General features: G+C 40.9%; 1 protein-coding gene across 1 annotated transcript in view; it reads left to right on the forward strand.

The window, feature by feature from the left end:
* Positions 1-5,991: 5,991 nt before the first annotated feature.
* LOC118966151 (zinc finger protein basonuclin-2-like) overlaps positions 5,992-17,500 on the forward strand; it is a 22,729-nt gene continuing 11,220 nt past the window's right edge. The window contains exons 1-2 of the mRNA XM_090185661.1: positions 5,992-6,044; positions 10,929-11,158. Coding sequence (XP_090041787.1) covers positions 5,992-6,044; positions 10,929-11,158 — 283 coding nt within the window. The remainder of the gene's footprint in view (positions 6,045-10,928; positions 11,159-17,500) is intronic.

Consider the following 17,500-nt stretch of genomic DNA (forward strand, 5'->3'; position numbering starts at 1 on the left):
GTACTACCACACCTCTCCTCCATGGATACCTCTAGTACTACCACACCTCTCCTCCATGGATACCTCTAGTACTACCACACCTCTCCTCCATGGATACCCCTAGTACTACCACACCTCTCCTCCATGGATACCCCTAGTACTACCACACCTCTCCTCCATGGATACCTCTAGTACTACCACACCTCTCCTCCATGGATAACTCTAGTACTACCACACCTCTCCTCCATGGGTACCTCTAGTACTACCACACCTCTCCTCCATGGATACCTCTAGTACTACCACACCTCTCCTCCATGGATACCTCTAGTACTACCACACCTCTCCTCCATGGATACCCCTAGTACTACCACACCTCTCCTCCATGGATACCCCTAGTACTACCACACATCTCCTCCATGGATACCTCTAGTACTACCACACCTCTCCTCCATGGATACCCCTGGTACTACCACACCTCTCCTCCATGGATACTTCTAGTACTACCACACCTCTCCTCCATGGATACCTCTAGTACTACCACACCTCTCCTCCATGGATACCCCTAGTACTACCACACATCTCCTCCATGGATACCTCTAGTACTACCACACCTCTCCTCCATGGATACCCCTGGTACTACCACACCTCTCCTCCATGGATACCCTTAGTACTACCACACCTCTTCTCTCCTCCATGGATACCTCTAGTACTACCACACCTCTCCTCCATGGATACCTCTAGTACTACCACACCTCTCCTCCATGGAAACCCCTGGTACTACCACACCTCTCCTCCATGGATACCTCTAGTACTACCACACCTCTCCTCCATGGATACCCCTAGTACTACCACACCTCTTCTCTCCTCCATGGATACCTCTAGTACTACCACACCTCTCCTCCATGAATACCCCTAGTACTACCACCTCTCCTCCATGGATACCCCTAGTACTACCACAGTAAATAGTCTGTTCACACTCATATATTGACATATTAAGGACATGTTTGATGGGATTAAACCTCTAAATACTTTAACCTCTGATTTCATGTCAGGGGAAATCTTTCCTTGTACAGAATACGGCTGTGGTTCCTGTAACTTCCACGTAGAGCAGGGATTATCTGAGTTAATATGAATAGGACTCATTTACAGTGACATGTTTCCTAACTTCCTGTCCTTGATCACTTGGTAATGTGTGATGCTCTTATAAAAATTGAAGCTGAATGGAGTGTTTAGGATCAGACTACCCACCACTCGACCACACACACGCACACTCACTCTCTCTTACACACACACACACACACACACACACACACACACACACACTCTCTCTCTCTCTCTCTCTCTCTCTCTCTCTATGGTTTGTAACAAAAATAAAAAGGATTTTCATGCAGTTTCCAATGAGTTAGGACCCTGGGCCACGGGCCAATGAGTTAGGGCCCTGGGCCACGGGCCAATGAGTTAGGGCCCTGGGCCACGGGCCAATGAGTTAGGGCCCTGGGCCACGGGCCAATGAGTTAGGGCCCTGGGCCACGGGCCAATGAGTTAGGGCCCTGGGCCACGGGCCAATGAGTTAGGGCCCTGGGCCACGGGCCAATGAGTTAGGGCCCTGGGCCACGGGCCAATGAGTTAGGACCCTGGGCCACGGGCCAATGAGTTAGGGCCCTGGGCCACGGGCCAATGAATTAGGACCCTGAGCCACGGGCCAATGAGTTAGGGCCCTGGGAAATGGGCCAATGAGTTAGGGCCACGGGCCAGTGAGTTAGGGCCCTGGGCCACAGGCCAGTGAGTTAGGGCCCTGGGCCACGGGCCAATGAGTTAGGGCCTCGGGCCAATGAGTTAGGGTCCTGGGCCACGGGCCAATGAGTTAGGACCCTGGGCCACGGGCCAATGAGTTAGGGCCCTGTGCCACGGGCCAATGAATTAGGACCCTGGGCCACAGGCCAGTGAGTTAGGGCCCTGGGCCACGGGCCAATGAGTTAGGGCCACGGGCCAATGAGTTAGGGTCCTGGGCCACGGGCCAATGAGTTAGGACCCTGGGCCACGGGCCAATGAATTAGGACCCTGGGCCACAGGCCAGTGAGTTAGGGCCCTGGGCCACGGGCCAATGAGTTAGGGCCACGGGCCAGTGAGTTAGGGCCCTGGGCCAGTGAGTTAGGGCCACGGGCCAGTGAGTTAGGGCCCTGGGCCAGTGAGTTAGGGCCACGGGCCAGTGAGTTAGGGCCCTGGGCCAGTGAGTTAGGGCCACGGGCCAATGAGTTAGGGCCCTGGGCCAGTGAGTTAGGGCCACGGGCCAGTGAGTTAGGGCCACAGGCCAATGAGTTAGGGCCCTGGGAAACGGGCCAGTGAGTTAGGACCCTGGGAAACGGGCTAGTGAGTTAGGGCGTTGAGTGAGTTAGGGCCACAGTCCAGTGAGTTAGGGCCCTGGGCCACAGGCCAATGAGTTAGGGCCCTGGGAAACGGGCCAGTGAGTTAGGACCCTGGAAACGGGCTAGTGAGTTAGGACCCTGGGCCACAGGCCAGTGAGTTAGGGCCCTGGGCCACGGGCCAATGAGTTAGGGCCCTGGGCCACGGGCCAATGAGTTAGGGCCCTGGGAAACGGGCCAATGAGTTAGGGCTCTGGGAAACGGGCCAATGAGTTAGGGCCCTGGCCCAACTACCCCACTGTCACAGTTATTAGATTCCCCCTCTCCCCATCACACAGTGATCTGAGGTCCAGGTGGAACCAGGGAACATTTCCATTATTGTGTCATCAAGGACTCAAGCTATGGCCAAATGACTTCCTTTCTCCCTTGTATCTCTCCCTCTATCCTTCCCTCCCTCTCTCCCTCTACCCCTCTCTCTATCCTTCCCTCCCTCTCTCCCTCTACCCCTCTCTCTATCCTTCTCTCCCTCTACCCCTCTCTCTATCCTTCCCTCCCTCTCTCCCTCTACCCCTCTCTCTATCCTTCCCACCCTCTCTCCCTCTACCCCTCTCTCTCCCTCTATCCTTTCCTCTATCCTTCCCTCCCTCTCTCCCTCTACCACTCTCTCTCCCTCTATCCTTTCCTATATCCTTCCCTCCCTCTCTCCCTCTACCCCTCTCTCTATCCTTTCCACCTTCTCTCCCTCTACCCCTCTCTCTATCCTTCCCACCCTCTCTCCCTCTACCCCTCTCTCTATCCTTCCCACCCTCTCTCCCTCTACCCCTCTCTCTCCCTCTATATTTTCCTCTATCCTTCCCTCCCTCTCTCCCTCTACCCCTCTCTCTATCCTTCCCACCCTCTCTCCCTCTACCCCTCTCTCTCCCTCTATCCTTTCCTCTATCCTTTCTTCTCTCTATATATATATATATCCCTCTATCCTTCACTCCATATATCCCTCTCTCTCCCCCTCTCCTTCACTCTCTCTCTCCCTCTATCCTGCCCTCTCTCCTGCCCTCTCTCTATCCCTCTCTCTATCCCTCTATCTATCCCTCTATCCCTCTCTCCTGCCCTCTCTCTATCCCTCTATCCATCTCTCCTGCCCTCTCTCTATCCCTCTATCTATACCTATATCCCTCTCTCCTGCCCTCTCTCTATCCCTCTCTCTATCCCTCTATCTATACCTCTATCCCTCTATCATGCCCTCTCTCCTGCCCTCTCTCTATCCCTCTCTCTATCCCTCTATCTATACCTCTATCCCTCTCTCTATCATTCACTCCATATATCCCTTTATCTCTCCATCTATCTATTCCTCTATCCTTCCCTCTCTCCCTCCTTATAGCAGAGGATAAGTCCTGTCCACCTTGGAAGAACAGAAAGTTTAAGTTAGCGAGATTGATAAAAAAAAAGTTAATATGGAGAGAGAGAGCTGTGAGGATAGGAAGGCCCCAGTCCCAGGTCTCTTGTCATCATCTCATCTTATACCTGTCTGTCTATAGCTCGTACCTAGAGGCACGTTAGGCTGAGAAACCAAGGTTATTCTCAGGGGTTCAAATTCAAGTAAAGTTTTTATTTTGCATTCACAGTACATTTAGAAGTGAAGAAAAGTTTGCGCTAGAGGCGGAACGCCTGAGTTGTCCCTCTTTGTCCTCCCTCTCCCATCTCTCCCCCTCTCCCATCTCTGTCTCCCTCTCCCATCTCTCTCTCTGTCTCCCTCTCCCATCTCTCCCCCTCTCCCATCTCTCTTCCTCTCCCATCTCTCTTCCTCTCCCATCTCTCCCCTCTCCCATCTCTCTCCCATCTCCTCTCTCTCTCTCTCCCTCTCCCATCTCTCTCTCTCACTCTCTCTCTCTCTCCCCCATCTCTCTCTCTCCCTCCCTCCTACTCCCTCTCTCTCTGGATGTGTCCTGATTGGCCCCTTATTCTCTATATAGTCCCTCTGGTGTAAGGTAGTGCACGAAATAGGGAATAGGGTCTAAGGTAGTGCACTATAAAGGGAATAGTGTGTCATTGTGGACATTCTCTCTTCAAAGCGATGTCATCTTCATGACATAGTGCTGATGTCAGCGTTTCCAACGTTCCGCAGGGTGGTTTCAATGGGTTGGCCTAGGGGCGGGCTTACTCCGCTCTTCGTCCCCCTGAGGGTGGGTGGGTGGGTGTGTGTGTGTGTGTGTGTGTTAGAAATTTGGATTTAATTCCTAGCCTTAAAAATGTGGATTTAATACCTAAACTTGAAACTTCGAAATTTGACATTTGAGAAACATGGATGACTTGTAGTGGATGGTTGAAGGGCTCTCCAGGGGACCTGGGGTTAGGGAGGTTGGTCGGCGACCTGTGGTTGGTAGGGGACCTGGGGTTGGTAGGGGACCTGGGGTTGGTAGGGGACCTGGGGTTAGGGAGGTTGGTAGGGGAACTGGGGTTGGTAGGGGACCTGGGGTTAGGGAGGTTGGTCGGGGACCTGTGGTTGGTAGGGGACCTGTGGTTGGTAGGGGACCTGGGGTTGGTAGGGGACCTGGGGTTGGTAGGGGACCTTGGGTTAGGGAGGTTGGTAGGGGACCTGGGGTTAGAGGGGTTGGTAGGGGACCTGGGGTTAGTGAGGTTGGTAGGGGACCTGGGGTTAGGGGGGTTGGTAGGGGACCTGGGGTTGGTAGGGGACCTGGGGTTGGTAGGGGACCTTGGGTTAGGGGGGTTGGTAGGGGACCTGGGGTTAGGGAGGTTGGTAGGGGACCTGGGGTTGGTAGGGGACCTGCGGTTGGTAGGGGACCTGGGGTTAGGGGGGTTGGTAGGGGGGTTGGGGTTGGTAGGGTGCCTGGGGTTAGGGGGGTTGGTAGGGGACCTGGGGTTAGGGAGGTTGGTAGGGGACCTGGGGTTAGGGAGGTTGGTAGGGGACCTGGGGTTAGGGAGGTTGGTAGGGGACCTGGGGTTAGGGAGGTTGGTAGGGGGCCTGTGGTTAGGGGGGTTGGTAGGGGACCTGGGGTTAGGGGGGGTTGGTAGGGGACCTGGGGTTGGTAGGGGGCCTGGGGTTAGGGGGGTTGGTAGGGGACCTGGGGTTAGGGAGGTTGGTAGGGGACCTGGGGTTAGGGGGGTTGGTAGGGGACCTGGGGTTAGGGAGGTTGGTAGGGGACCTGGGGTTGGTAGGGGACCTGGGATTGGTAGGGGACCTGGGGTTAGGGGGGTTGGTAGGGGACCTGGGGTTAGGGGGGTTGGTAGGGGACCTGGGGTTAGGGAGTTTGGTAGGGGACCTGGGGTTAGGGAGGTTGGTAGGGGACCTGGGGTTAGGGGGGTTGGTAGGGGACCTGGGGTTAGGGAGGTTGGTAGGGGACCTGGGGTTAGGGGGGTTGGTAGGGGGGCTGGGGTTAGGGGGGTTGGTAGGGGACCTGGGGTTTGGGGGGGTTGGTAGGGGACCTGGGGTTTGGGGGGGTTGGTAGGGGACCTGGGGTTTGGGGGGGGGGGGGGGTTGGTAGGGGACCTGCATCCTTGAGATCTATCTACACCTTGATTGGAGTCCAGCTTTGTTAAATTCAATTGATTGGAGATCATTTGGAAAGGGACACACCTGTCTTTTGAAGGTCCCACAGCTGACAGTGCATGTCAGAGCAATAACCAAGCCATGATGTCGAAGGTGTTGTCCGTAGAGCTTAGAGACAGTATTGTGTCGCGGCACAGGTCTCGGTCAAAGGGTACTAAAATATGTACACAGCATTGAACGTTCCCAGGTTCCAAACCTGGAAGAGATTTAGAACCACCAAGATTCTTCCTAGAGCTGGGCGCCCGGCCAAACTGAGTAATCGGGCCTTGGTCAGGGAGGTGATCAAGAACCCAATGGTCACTCTGACGGAAGTCACTCCTTTGTAAAAGGCTTGAATGCCAAACGTCACGTCTGGAGGAAACCTGGCACCATCCCTACGGTGAAGCATGGTGGTGGCAGCATCCCTACGGTGAAGCATGTTGGTGGCAGCATCATGCTGTGGGGATGTTTTTCAGCGGCAGGGACTGGGAGACTAGTCAGGATCGAGGGAAAGATGAACAGAGCAAGCACTGATAGATCCTTGATGAAAACCTGCTCCAGAGCGCTCAGGACCTCAGACTCTGGTCAAGGTTCACCTTTCAACAGGACAACGACCCTAAGCAAACATCAGGACAACGGAGGAGTGGCTTCGGGACAAGTCTCTGAATGTCCTTGAGTTGCCCATCCGAAGCTTGAACCCAATCTAACATGTCTGGAGAGACCTGAAAATAGCTGTGCAGCAACGCTCCCCATCCAACCCGACAGAGCTTGAGAGGATCTGCAGAGAAGAATGGGAGAAACTCTCTAAATACAGGTGTACATAATACCCAAGAAGACTTGAGGTTGTAATCGCTGCCAAAGGTACTTCAACAAAGTACTGAGTAAAGGGTCTGAATACTTTCGTAAATGTGGTATTTCCGGGTTTTTTCTAAAAATCTGTTTCTGCTTTGTCATCAAAGTGTATCGTGTTTAGATTGATAAGGGGGAGGGGGGGGGACAATTAAATAAATTATAGAATAAGGATCTAACGTAATAAAATGTGGAAAAAAGTCAAGGGGTCTGAATATTTTCTGAATGCACCGTATATATCCTTCTCCCTATGGCCCACTGACACACACACACACAATCAGTGTACATAGACAGACGCTCTGTCTCTCTCTCTCTCTCTCTCTCTCTTGGCTCAGTCTCACATCCCAGATCCTCACCCAAATTTAAATGGGAGGAGCCAAGATTAGGGACTCAAAAAAAGGAGAGAGAGAGACAGCGAGAGAAAGAGAGAGAGACAGAGAGACACAGAGATACAGAGAGAGAGAGAGACAGAGAGATACAAAGAGCGAGAGATACAGAGAGAGAGAGATACAGAGAGAGACAGAGAGATACAGAGAGAGAGAGAGAGACAGAGAGAGAGAGAGTGACAGAGAGAGAGAGAGAGAGAAGTAACAGTAGATCTTCTAGCCTACACAGTCCAGAACAGGAGAGAGGAGAGGTACTAAGAGACCGCAAACCCCTGACACCAACCTGACCCACACAACCAACGTACAGGTGAGTTTAAGACACGTGGGTGTGCCCACAAATAATCGAGAACTATAGACCTAAATTGTTGTATAATTAATTTGTTAAAACGATGTGCAAAGTTTTTGTTATATAAAGTGTAATGTTATCTTCTTAAGACGCTTGATGTTTCTTTTCTTGATAGATTCGTTTTATTTTTGCTTTCTTCTGTGGCGTAAACTAAACATATTTAAAGGTTTGAATGTTTGTGAATTCTTATTGTTCTTTCACACAATATCTTACCATGAAAGGACACATTTTTCACATTTGTGTTTTTTCATCAGAAATGATTGCTTATGGGTACCTTCCAGTGTGTGTAAGATATTACTGTTTCCAGATTTTGAATTCATAGTTGTCCTTAATAATAAAATAAAAATTGCAAAACGCTATATATCTATTGTTAAGCTGGAATGTTCACTTCCTCCATATTTGGCTGTGATATGTGGTTGTCTCACCTAGCTATCTGGAGATGAATGTACTGACTATGACTATTCCACCTAGCTATCTGGAGATGAATGTACTGACTATGACTGGTCCACCTAGCTATCTGGGGATGAATGTACTGACTATGACTGGTCCACCTAGCTATCTGGAGATTAATGTACTGACTATGACTGGTCCACCTAGCTATCTGGAGATGAATGTACTGACTATGACTGCTCCACCTAGCTATCTGGAGATGAATGTACTGACTATGACTATTCCACCTAGCTATCTGGAGATGAATGTACTGACTATGACTGGTCCACCTAGCTATCTGGAGATGAATGTACTGACTATGACTGCTCCACCTAGCTATCTGGAGATGAATGTACTGACTATGACTATTCCACCTAGCTATCTGGAGATGAATGTACTGACTATGACTGGTCCACCTAGCTATCTGAAGATGAATGTACTGACTATGACTGGTCCACCTAGCTATCTGGAGATGAATGTCCTGACTATGACTGGTCCACCTAGCTATCTGGAGATGAATGTACTGACTATGACTGGTCCACCTAGCTATCTGGAGATGAATGTACTGACTATGACTGGTCCACCTAGCTATCTGGAGATGAATGGACTAACTATGACTGGTCCACCTAGCTATCTGAAGATGAATGGACTAACTATGACTGGTCCACCTAGCTATCTGGAGATGAATGTCCTGACTATGACTGGTCCACCTAGCTATCTGGAGATGAATGGACTAACTATGACTGGTCCACCTAGCTATCTGGAGATGAATGGACTAACTATGACTGGTCCACCTAGCTATCTGGAGATGAATGTCCTGACTATGACTGGTCCACCTAGCTATCTGGAGATGAATGTACTGACTATGACTGGTCCACCTAGCTATCTGGAGATGAATGTCCTGACTATGACTGGTCCACCTAGCTATCTGAAGGTGAATGTACTGACTATGACTGGTCCACCTAGCTATCTGGAGATGAATGTACTGACTATGACTGGTCCACCTAGCTATCTGAAGATGAATGTACTGACTATGACTGGTCCACCTAGCTATCTGGAGATGAATGTACTGACTATGACTGGTCCACCTAGCTATCTGGAGATGAATGTACTGACTATGACTGGTCCACCTAGCTATCTGCAGATGAATGTACTAACTGTAAGTCACTCTGGATAAGAGGATCTACTAAACAAATAAATACAGATCTCATATTACAGTATTGAATTATTATTGTTATTTATATTATTATTAGTATTATTATTATTATTATTATTATTATTATTATTATTATTTATGTTATTATTATTTATATTAATATTATTTATATTGTTATTATTATTATTATTACTATTTATATTATTATTTATATTATTATTATTTATATTGTTATTTATATTATTATTAGTGGTAGTATTATTATTTATATTATTATGATTTATATTATTATTATTTATATTATTATTAGTAGTAGTATTATTATTTATATTATTATTATTTATGTTATTATTTATATTAATATTATTTATATTATTACTATTTATATTATTACTATTTATATTATTATTTATATTATTATTATTTATGTTATTATTATTATTATTATTTATATTTTTATTATTTATATTATTATTTATATTATTATTATTTATATTATTATTATTACTATTTATATTATTATTATTTATATTATTATTTATATTATTATTCATATTATTATTTATATTATTATTGTTTATATTATTATTATTTATGTTATTATTATTTATATTATTATTATTTATATTATTACTATTTATATTATTAATATTTATGTTATTATTATTATTATTTATAGTATTATTATTTATATTATTATTATTTATATTATTATTATTACTATTTATATTATTATTATTGTAATGTATATTGTTATTATTTATGTTATTATTATTATTATTTATATTATTGTTATTTATATTATTATTTATATTATTATTATTTATATTATTATTACTATTATTATTATTTATATTATTATTTATATTATTATTTATATTATTATTATTTATATTATTAGTAGTAGTAGTATTATTATTTATATTATTATTATTACTATTATTATTATTTATATTATTATTTATATTATTATTTATATTATTATTATTTATATTATTATTAGTAGTAGTATTATTATTTATATTATTATTATTTATATTATTATTTATATTATTATTATTTATATTATTATTAGTAGTAGTATTATTGTTTATATTATTATTATTTATATTATTATTTATATTGTTATTATTTATATTTTTATTATTTATATTTTTATAATTTATATTATTATGATTTATATTATTATTATTTATATTATTATTATTAGTAGTATTATCAGTATTATTATTTATATTGTTATTATTTATATTATTATTATTTATATTATTATTATTTATATTATTATTAGTAGTAGTATTATTATTTATATTATTATTATTTATATTATTATTATTTATATTATTATTAGTAGTAGTATTATCAGTATTATTATTTATATTGTTATTATTTATATTATTATTATTTATATTATTATTATTTATATTATTATTAGTTATATTATTATTTATATTATTATTATTTATGTTGTTATTATTATTACTGATGACACAAATGTGCCATTTGCGAAGTTGTTTATTAAAAATGTAGTTATTTGTTACGTTTGACTGTGGAAAACCTATCAGTACTAGGTATTTATCAGATAGTGAGGTGGATATGTATCATTTGGCTTTAAAAAAACATGATTAATTGTCTCTCTGAAATGAAACCATCATGTGATAGATTTTAAACCAATACATGTCTGTCATTGAACCACACCATGTCATGAATAGATAGTGAAAACAATACAAGCTAATTTACCAACATGTCTGAAAATGGATATATATCATTTTGTTAATAAAGTTTTAATGTTTGAAATGGAATAGCTAGATTATTCTTTGTTGTAATAATCTATTTCTACAGTCTTAAAGGTCAAAGATGGTGTAATATGGTGAAGATGTCTCCCAACTTGGACCAGGTATGCTGTGTGTGTAACTTTAACTCCCTCTTGTCCCACAAGCAGCTATAAAAGCAGCTCTAAATGTAATCTTCTTCATCATCTCTCATTCCTCCTCGTTCCCCAGGTGATCAGATGTACCCAGGTGAACTGTACCTGTCAGTGTTTCAGACCAGCCAAGACCAACCTCAGGATATGTGACCACTGTAGACATGGCTGGGTAGCTCATGGTGAGCGTACACACACACACACACACACACACACACACAGACACATGGATATAGACACACATACACACACACACACACACACACACACACACACACACACACACACACATGGATAAAGACACACACACACGGATAGAGACACACACACACACACACATGGATAGAGACACACACACACACACACACACACACACACATGGATAGAGACACACAGATAGAGACACACACACACACATGGATAGAAACACACGGATAGAGACACATACACACACACATGGATAGAGACACACACACACACACATGGATAGAGACACAGTTAGATAGAGACACTAGTTAAATATTGGTTATTTAAATAAAGGTAAAATAAAATAAAATCTGAGAGTGGTTACGTTTCTCCAGGCCCCATCCCTCAGCTTTCTACCAAAACAGAGGCGGGGCGTTTTGTTATTGCTTCATCTGTGGATTCCTGTCCTTGAAGATCAAGGGGTTTTACATTCATTGGAATGACTGGGAAAGTCTGCCAGACTTTGGGTTTTTAAATGTAAAGATATAATTTAATCGTATTATGATATGTAGTAGAAAGGATTAGAAGAAGCCTAATAACCAAACGGCAGAGTGAAATGCAACATCAACATACGGCCAGCTATATAAACTCTAACACGGATTCATCCTCCAATAGAGGTCTATCAATTTGGTGACATTAATTTGAAATCTTTTAATCTAATGCCTCTTAAAGGGGGAAGTAATCTAAAAGTAACTGAATGTAATCAGATTACAATGCTGAGATTGGGGTAATCCAATCACACACACACACACACACACACACACACACACTGACACTCACACTCACACTCACACACACACACACACACACTGACACACACTGACACACACACACACACACACACACACACTGACACTCACACTCACACTCACACACACACACACACTGACACACACACACACACACACACACACACACACACACACACACACACACACACACACACACACACCTTAAGGTTGATGCATGGAATCTGTCAGACTGTTAGAGACCTGGGATCAACATATGGAAAGAGACAGAAAGAGAAATAGAAAGAGGCAGTGAACGCAGCTGCTTGATCCTCTGACATCTGTTAGAGAGAGAGAGGGAGGAGGAGGGAGGGAGAGGGAGGGGGAGGGGAGCATGGAGGGAGGGGGAGGGAGGGAGGAGGGAGGGGGAGGGGAGCATGGAGGGAGGGGGAGGGGAGCATGGAGGGAGGGGGAGAGAGACAAAGACAGAGGGTGGAGGAGGGAGGGAGGGAGGGAGGGAGGGAGGAGGGGAGCATGGAGGGAGGGGAGAGAGAGAAAGACAGAGGGAGGGAGGGAGGGAGGGAAAGACAGAGGGTGGAGGGGGAGAGGGAGAGGGAGGGGGAGGGGAGCATGGAGGGAGGGGGAGGGAGAGAAAGACAGAGGGAGGGAGGGAGGGAAAGACAGAGGGTGGAGGGGGAGAGGGAGAGGGAGGGGGAGGGGAGCATGGAGGGAGGGGGAGGGAGAGAAAGACTTGATTAGATTTGATTTGATTTGAAACTCAACAACACTAATAAACTCAACAACACTAATAAACTCAACAACACTACTAATAAACCACCTCATCTCAACCACCCCAATAAACTCAACAACACGAATAATCTCAACAACACTAATAAACTCAACAACACTACTAATAAACCACCTCATCTCAACCACCCTAATAAACTCAACAACACTAATAAACTCAACAACACTAATAAACTCAACAACACTAATAAACTCAACAACACTACTAATAAACCACCTCATCTCAACCACCCTAATAAACTCAACAACACTAATAAACTCAACAACACTAATAAACTCAACAACACTACTAATAAACCACCTCATCTCAACAACACTAATAAACTCAACAACACTAATAAACACAACACTACTAATAAACCACCTCATCTCAACCACCCCAATAAACTCAACAACACTAATAAACACAACAACACTGATAAACACAACAACACTAATAAACACAACAACACTGATAAACACAACAACACTAATAAACTCAACAACACTAATAAACTCAACAACACTAATAAACTCAACAACACTAATAAACCACCTCATCTCAACAACACTAATAAACACAACAACACTAATAAACTCAACAACACTGATAAACTCAACAACACTAATAAACTCAACAACACTGATAAACACAACAACACTAATAAACTCAACAACACTAATAAACACAACAACACTAATAAACACAACAACACTAATAAACTCAACAACACTAATAAACTCAACAACACTAATAAACTCAACAACACTGATAAACACAACAACACTGATAAACTCAACAACACTAATAAACACAACAACACTGATAAACACAACAACACTAATAAACTCAACAACACTAATAAACTCAACAACACTAATAAACTCAACAACACTAATAAACTCAACAACACTAATAAACTCAACAACATTAATAAACCACCTCATCTCAACAACACTAATAAACTCAACAACACTGATAAACTCAACAACACTAATAAACACAACAACACTAATAAACACAACAACACTAATAAACTCAACAACACTAATAAACACAACAACACTAATAAACTCAACAACACTAACAAACTCAACAACACTAATAAACACAACAACACTAATAAACTCAACAACACTAATAAACACAACAACACTAATAAACACAACAACACTAATAAACCTCCACATCTCAACAACACTAATAAACACAACAACACTAATAAACACAACAACACTGATAAACACAACAACACTAATAAACTCAACAACACTAATAAACTCAACAACACTAATAAACTCAACAACACTAATAAACACAACAACACTAATAAACACAACAACACTGATAAACACAACAACACTAATAAACTCAACAACACTAATAAACTCAACAACACTAATAAACTCAACAACACTAATAAACTCAACAACATTAATAAACCACCTCATCTCAACAACACTAATAAACTCAACAACACTAATAAACACAACAACACTAATAAACTCAACAACACTAATAAACACAACAACACTAATAAACTCAACAACACTAACAAACTCAACAACACTAATAAACACAACAACACTAATAAACTCAACAACACTAATAAACACAACAACACTAATAAACACAACAACACTAATAAACGCAACAACACTAATAAACACAACAACACTAATAAACACAACAACACTAATAAACCTCCACATCTCAACAACACTAATAAACACAACAACACTAATAAACACAACAACACTAATAAACACAACAACACTAATAAACCTCCACATCTCAACAACACTAATAAACACAACAACACTAATAAACTCAACAACACTAATAAACACAACAACACTAATAAACTCAACAACACTAATAAACACAACAACACTAATAAACTCAACAACACTAACAAACTCAACAACACTAATAAACACAACAACACTAATAAACACAACAACACTAATAAACACAACAACACTAATAAACGCAACAACACTAATAAACACAACAACACTAATAAACACAACAACACTAATAAACCTCCACATCTCAACAACACTAATAAACACAACAACACTAATAAACACAACAACACTAATAAACTCAACAACACTAATAAACTCAACAACACTACTAATAAACCACCTCATCTCAACCACCCTAATAAACTCAACAACACTAATAAACTCAACAACACTAATAAACTCAACAACACTACTAATAAACCACCTCATCTCAACAACACTAATAAACTCAACAACACTAATAAACACAACACTACTAATAAACCACCTCATCTCAACCACCCCAATAAACTCAACAACACTAATAAACACAACAACACTGATAAACACAACAACACTAATAAACACAACAACACTGATAAACACAACAACACTAATAAACTCAACAACACTAATAAACTCAACAACACTAATAAACTCAACAACACTAATAAACCACCTCATCTCAACAACACTAATAAACACAACAACACTAATAAACTCAACAACACTGATAAACTCAACAACACTAATAAACTCAACAACACTGATAAACACAACAACACTAATAAACTCAACAACACTAATAAACACAACAACACTAATAAACACAACAACACTAATAAACTCAACAACACTAATAAACTCAACAACACTAATAAACTCAACAACACTGATAAACACAACAACACTGATAAACTCAACAACACTAATAAACACAACAACACTGATAAACACAACAACACTAATAAACTCAACAACACTAATAAACTCAACAACACTAATAAACTCAACAACACTAATAAACTCAACAACACTAATAAACTCAACAACATTAATAAACCACCTCATCTCAACAACACTAATAAACTCAACAACACTGATAAACTCAACAACACTAATAAACACAACAACACTAATAAACACAACAACACTAATAAACTCAACAACACTAATAAACACAACAACACTAATAAACTCAACAACACTAACAAACTCAACAACACTAATAAACACAACAACACTAATAAACTCAACAACACTAATAAACACAACAACACTAATAAACACAACAACACTAATAAACCTCCACATCTCAACAACACTAATAAACACAACAACACTAATAAACACAACAACACTGATAAACACAACAACACTAATAAACTCAACAACACTAATAAACTCAACAACACTAATAAACTCAACAACACTAATAAACACAACAACACTAATAAACACAACAACACTGATAAACACAACAACACTAATAAACTCAACAACACTAATAAACTCAACAACACTAATAAACTCAACAACACTAGTAAACTCAACAACACTAATAAACTCAACAACATTAATAAACCACCTCATCTCAACAACACTAATAAACTCAACAACACTAATAAACACAACAACACTAATAAACTCAACAACACTAATAAACACAACAACACTAATAAACTCAACAACACTAACAAACTCAACAACACTAATAAACACAACAACACTAATAAACTCAACAACACTAATAAACACAACAACACTAATAAACACAACAACACTAATAAACGCAACAACACTAATAAACACAACAACACTAATAAACACAACAACACTAATAAACCTCCACATCTCAACAACACTAATAAACACAACAACACTAATAAACACAACAACACTAATAAACACAACAACACTAATAAACCTCCACATCTCAACAACACTAATAAACACAACAACACTAATAAACTCAACAACACTAACAAACTCAACAACACTAATAAACACAACAACACTAATAAACTCAACAACACTAATAAACACAACAACACTAATAAACACAACAACACTAATAAACGCAACAACACTAATAAACACAACAACACTAATAAACACAACAACACTAATAAACCTCCACATCTCAACAACACTAATAAACACAACAACACTAATAAACACAACAACACTAATAAACTCAACAACACTAATAAACTCAACAACACTACTAATAAACCACCTCATCTCAACCACCCTAATAAACTCAACAACACTAATAAACTCAACAACACTAATAAACTCAACAACACTACTAATAAACCACCTCATCTCAACAACACTAATAAACTCAACAACACTAATAAACACAACACTACTAATAAACCACCTCATCTCAACCACCCCAATAAACTCAACAACACTAATAAACACAACAACACTGATAAACACAACAACACTAATAAACACAACAACACTGATAAACACAACAACACTAATAAACTCAACAACACTAATAAACTCAACAACACTAATAAACTCAACAACACTAATAAACCACCTCATCTCAACAAAACTAATAAACACAACAACACTAATAAACTCAACAACACTGATAAACTCAACAACACTAATAAACTCAACAACACTGATAAACACAACAACACTAATAAACTCAACAACACTAATAAACACAACAACACTAATAAACTCAACAACACTAATAAACTCAACAACACTGATAAACACAACAACACTGATAAACTCAACAACACTAATAAACTCAACAACACTGATAAACACAACAACACTAATAAACTCAACAACACTAATAAACTCAACAACACTAATAAACTCAACAACACTAATAAACTCAACAACACTGATAAACACAACAACACTGATAAACTCAACAACACTAATAAACACAACAACACTGATAAACACAACAACACTAATAAACTCAACAACACTAAT

Source organism: Oncorhynchus mykiss, chromosome 9, assembly GCF_057628025.1.
Source record: "Oncorhynchus mykiss isolate SJ-2025 chromosome 9, ASM5762802v1, whole genome shotgun sequence".
In the NCBI taxonomy this organism is placed as follows: Eukaryota; Metazoa; Chordata; class Actinopteri; order Salmoniformes; family Salmonidae; genus Oncorhynchus; species Oncorhynchus mykiss.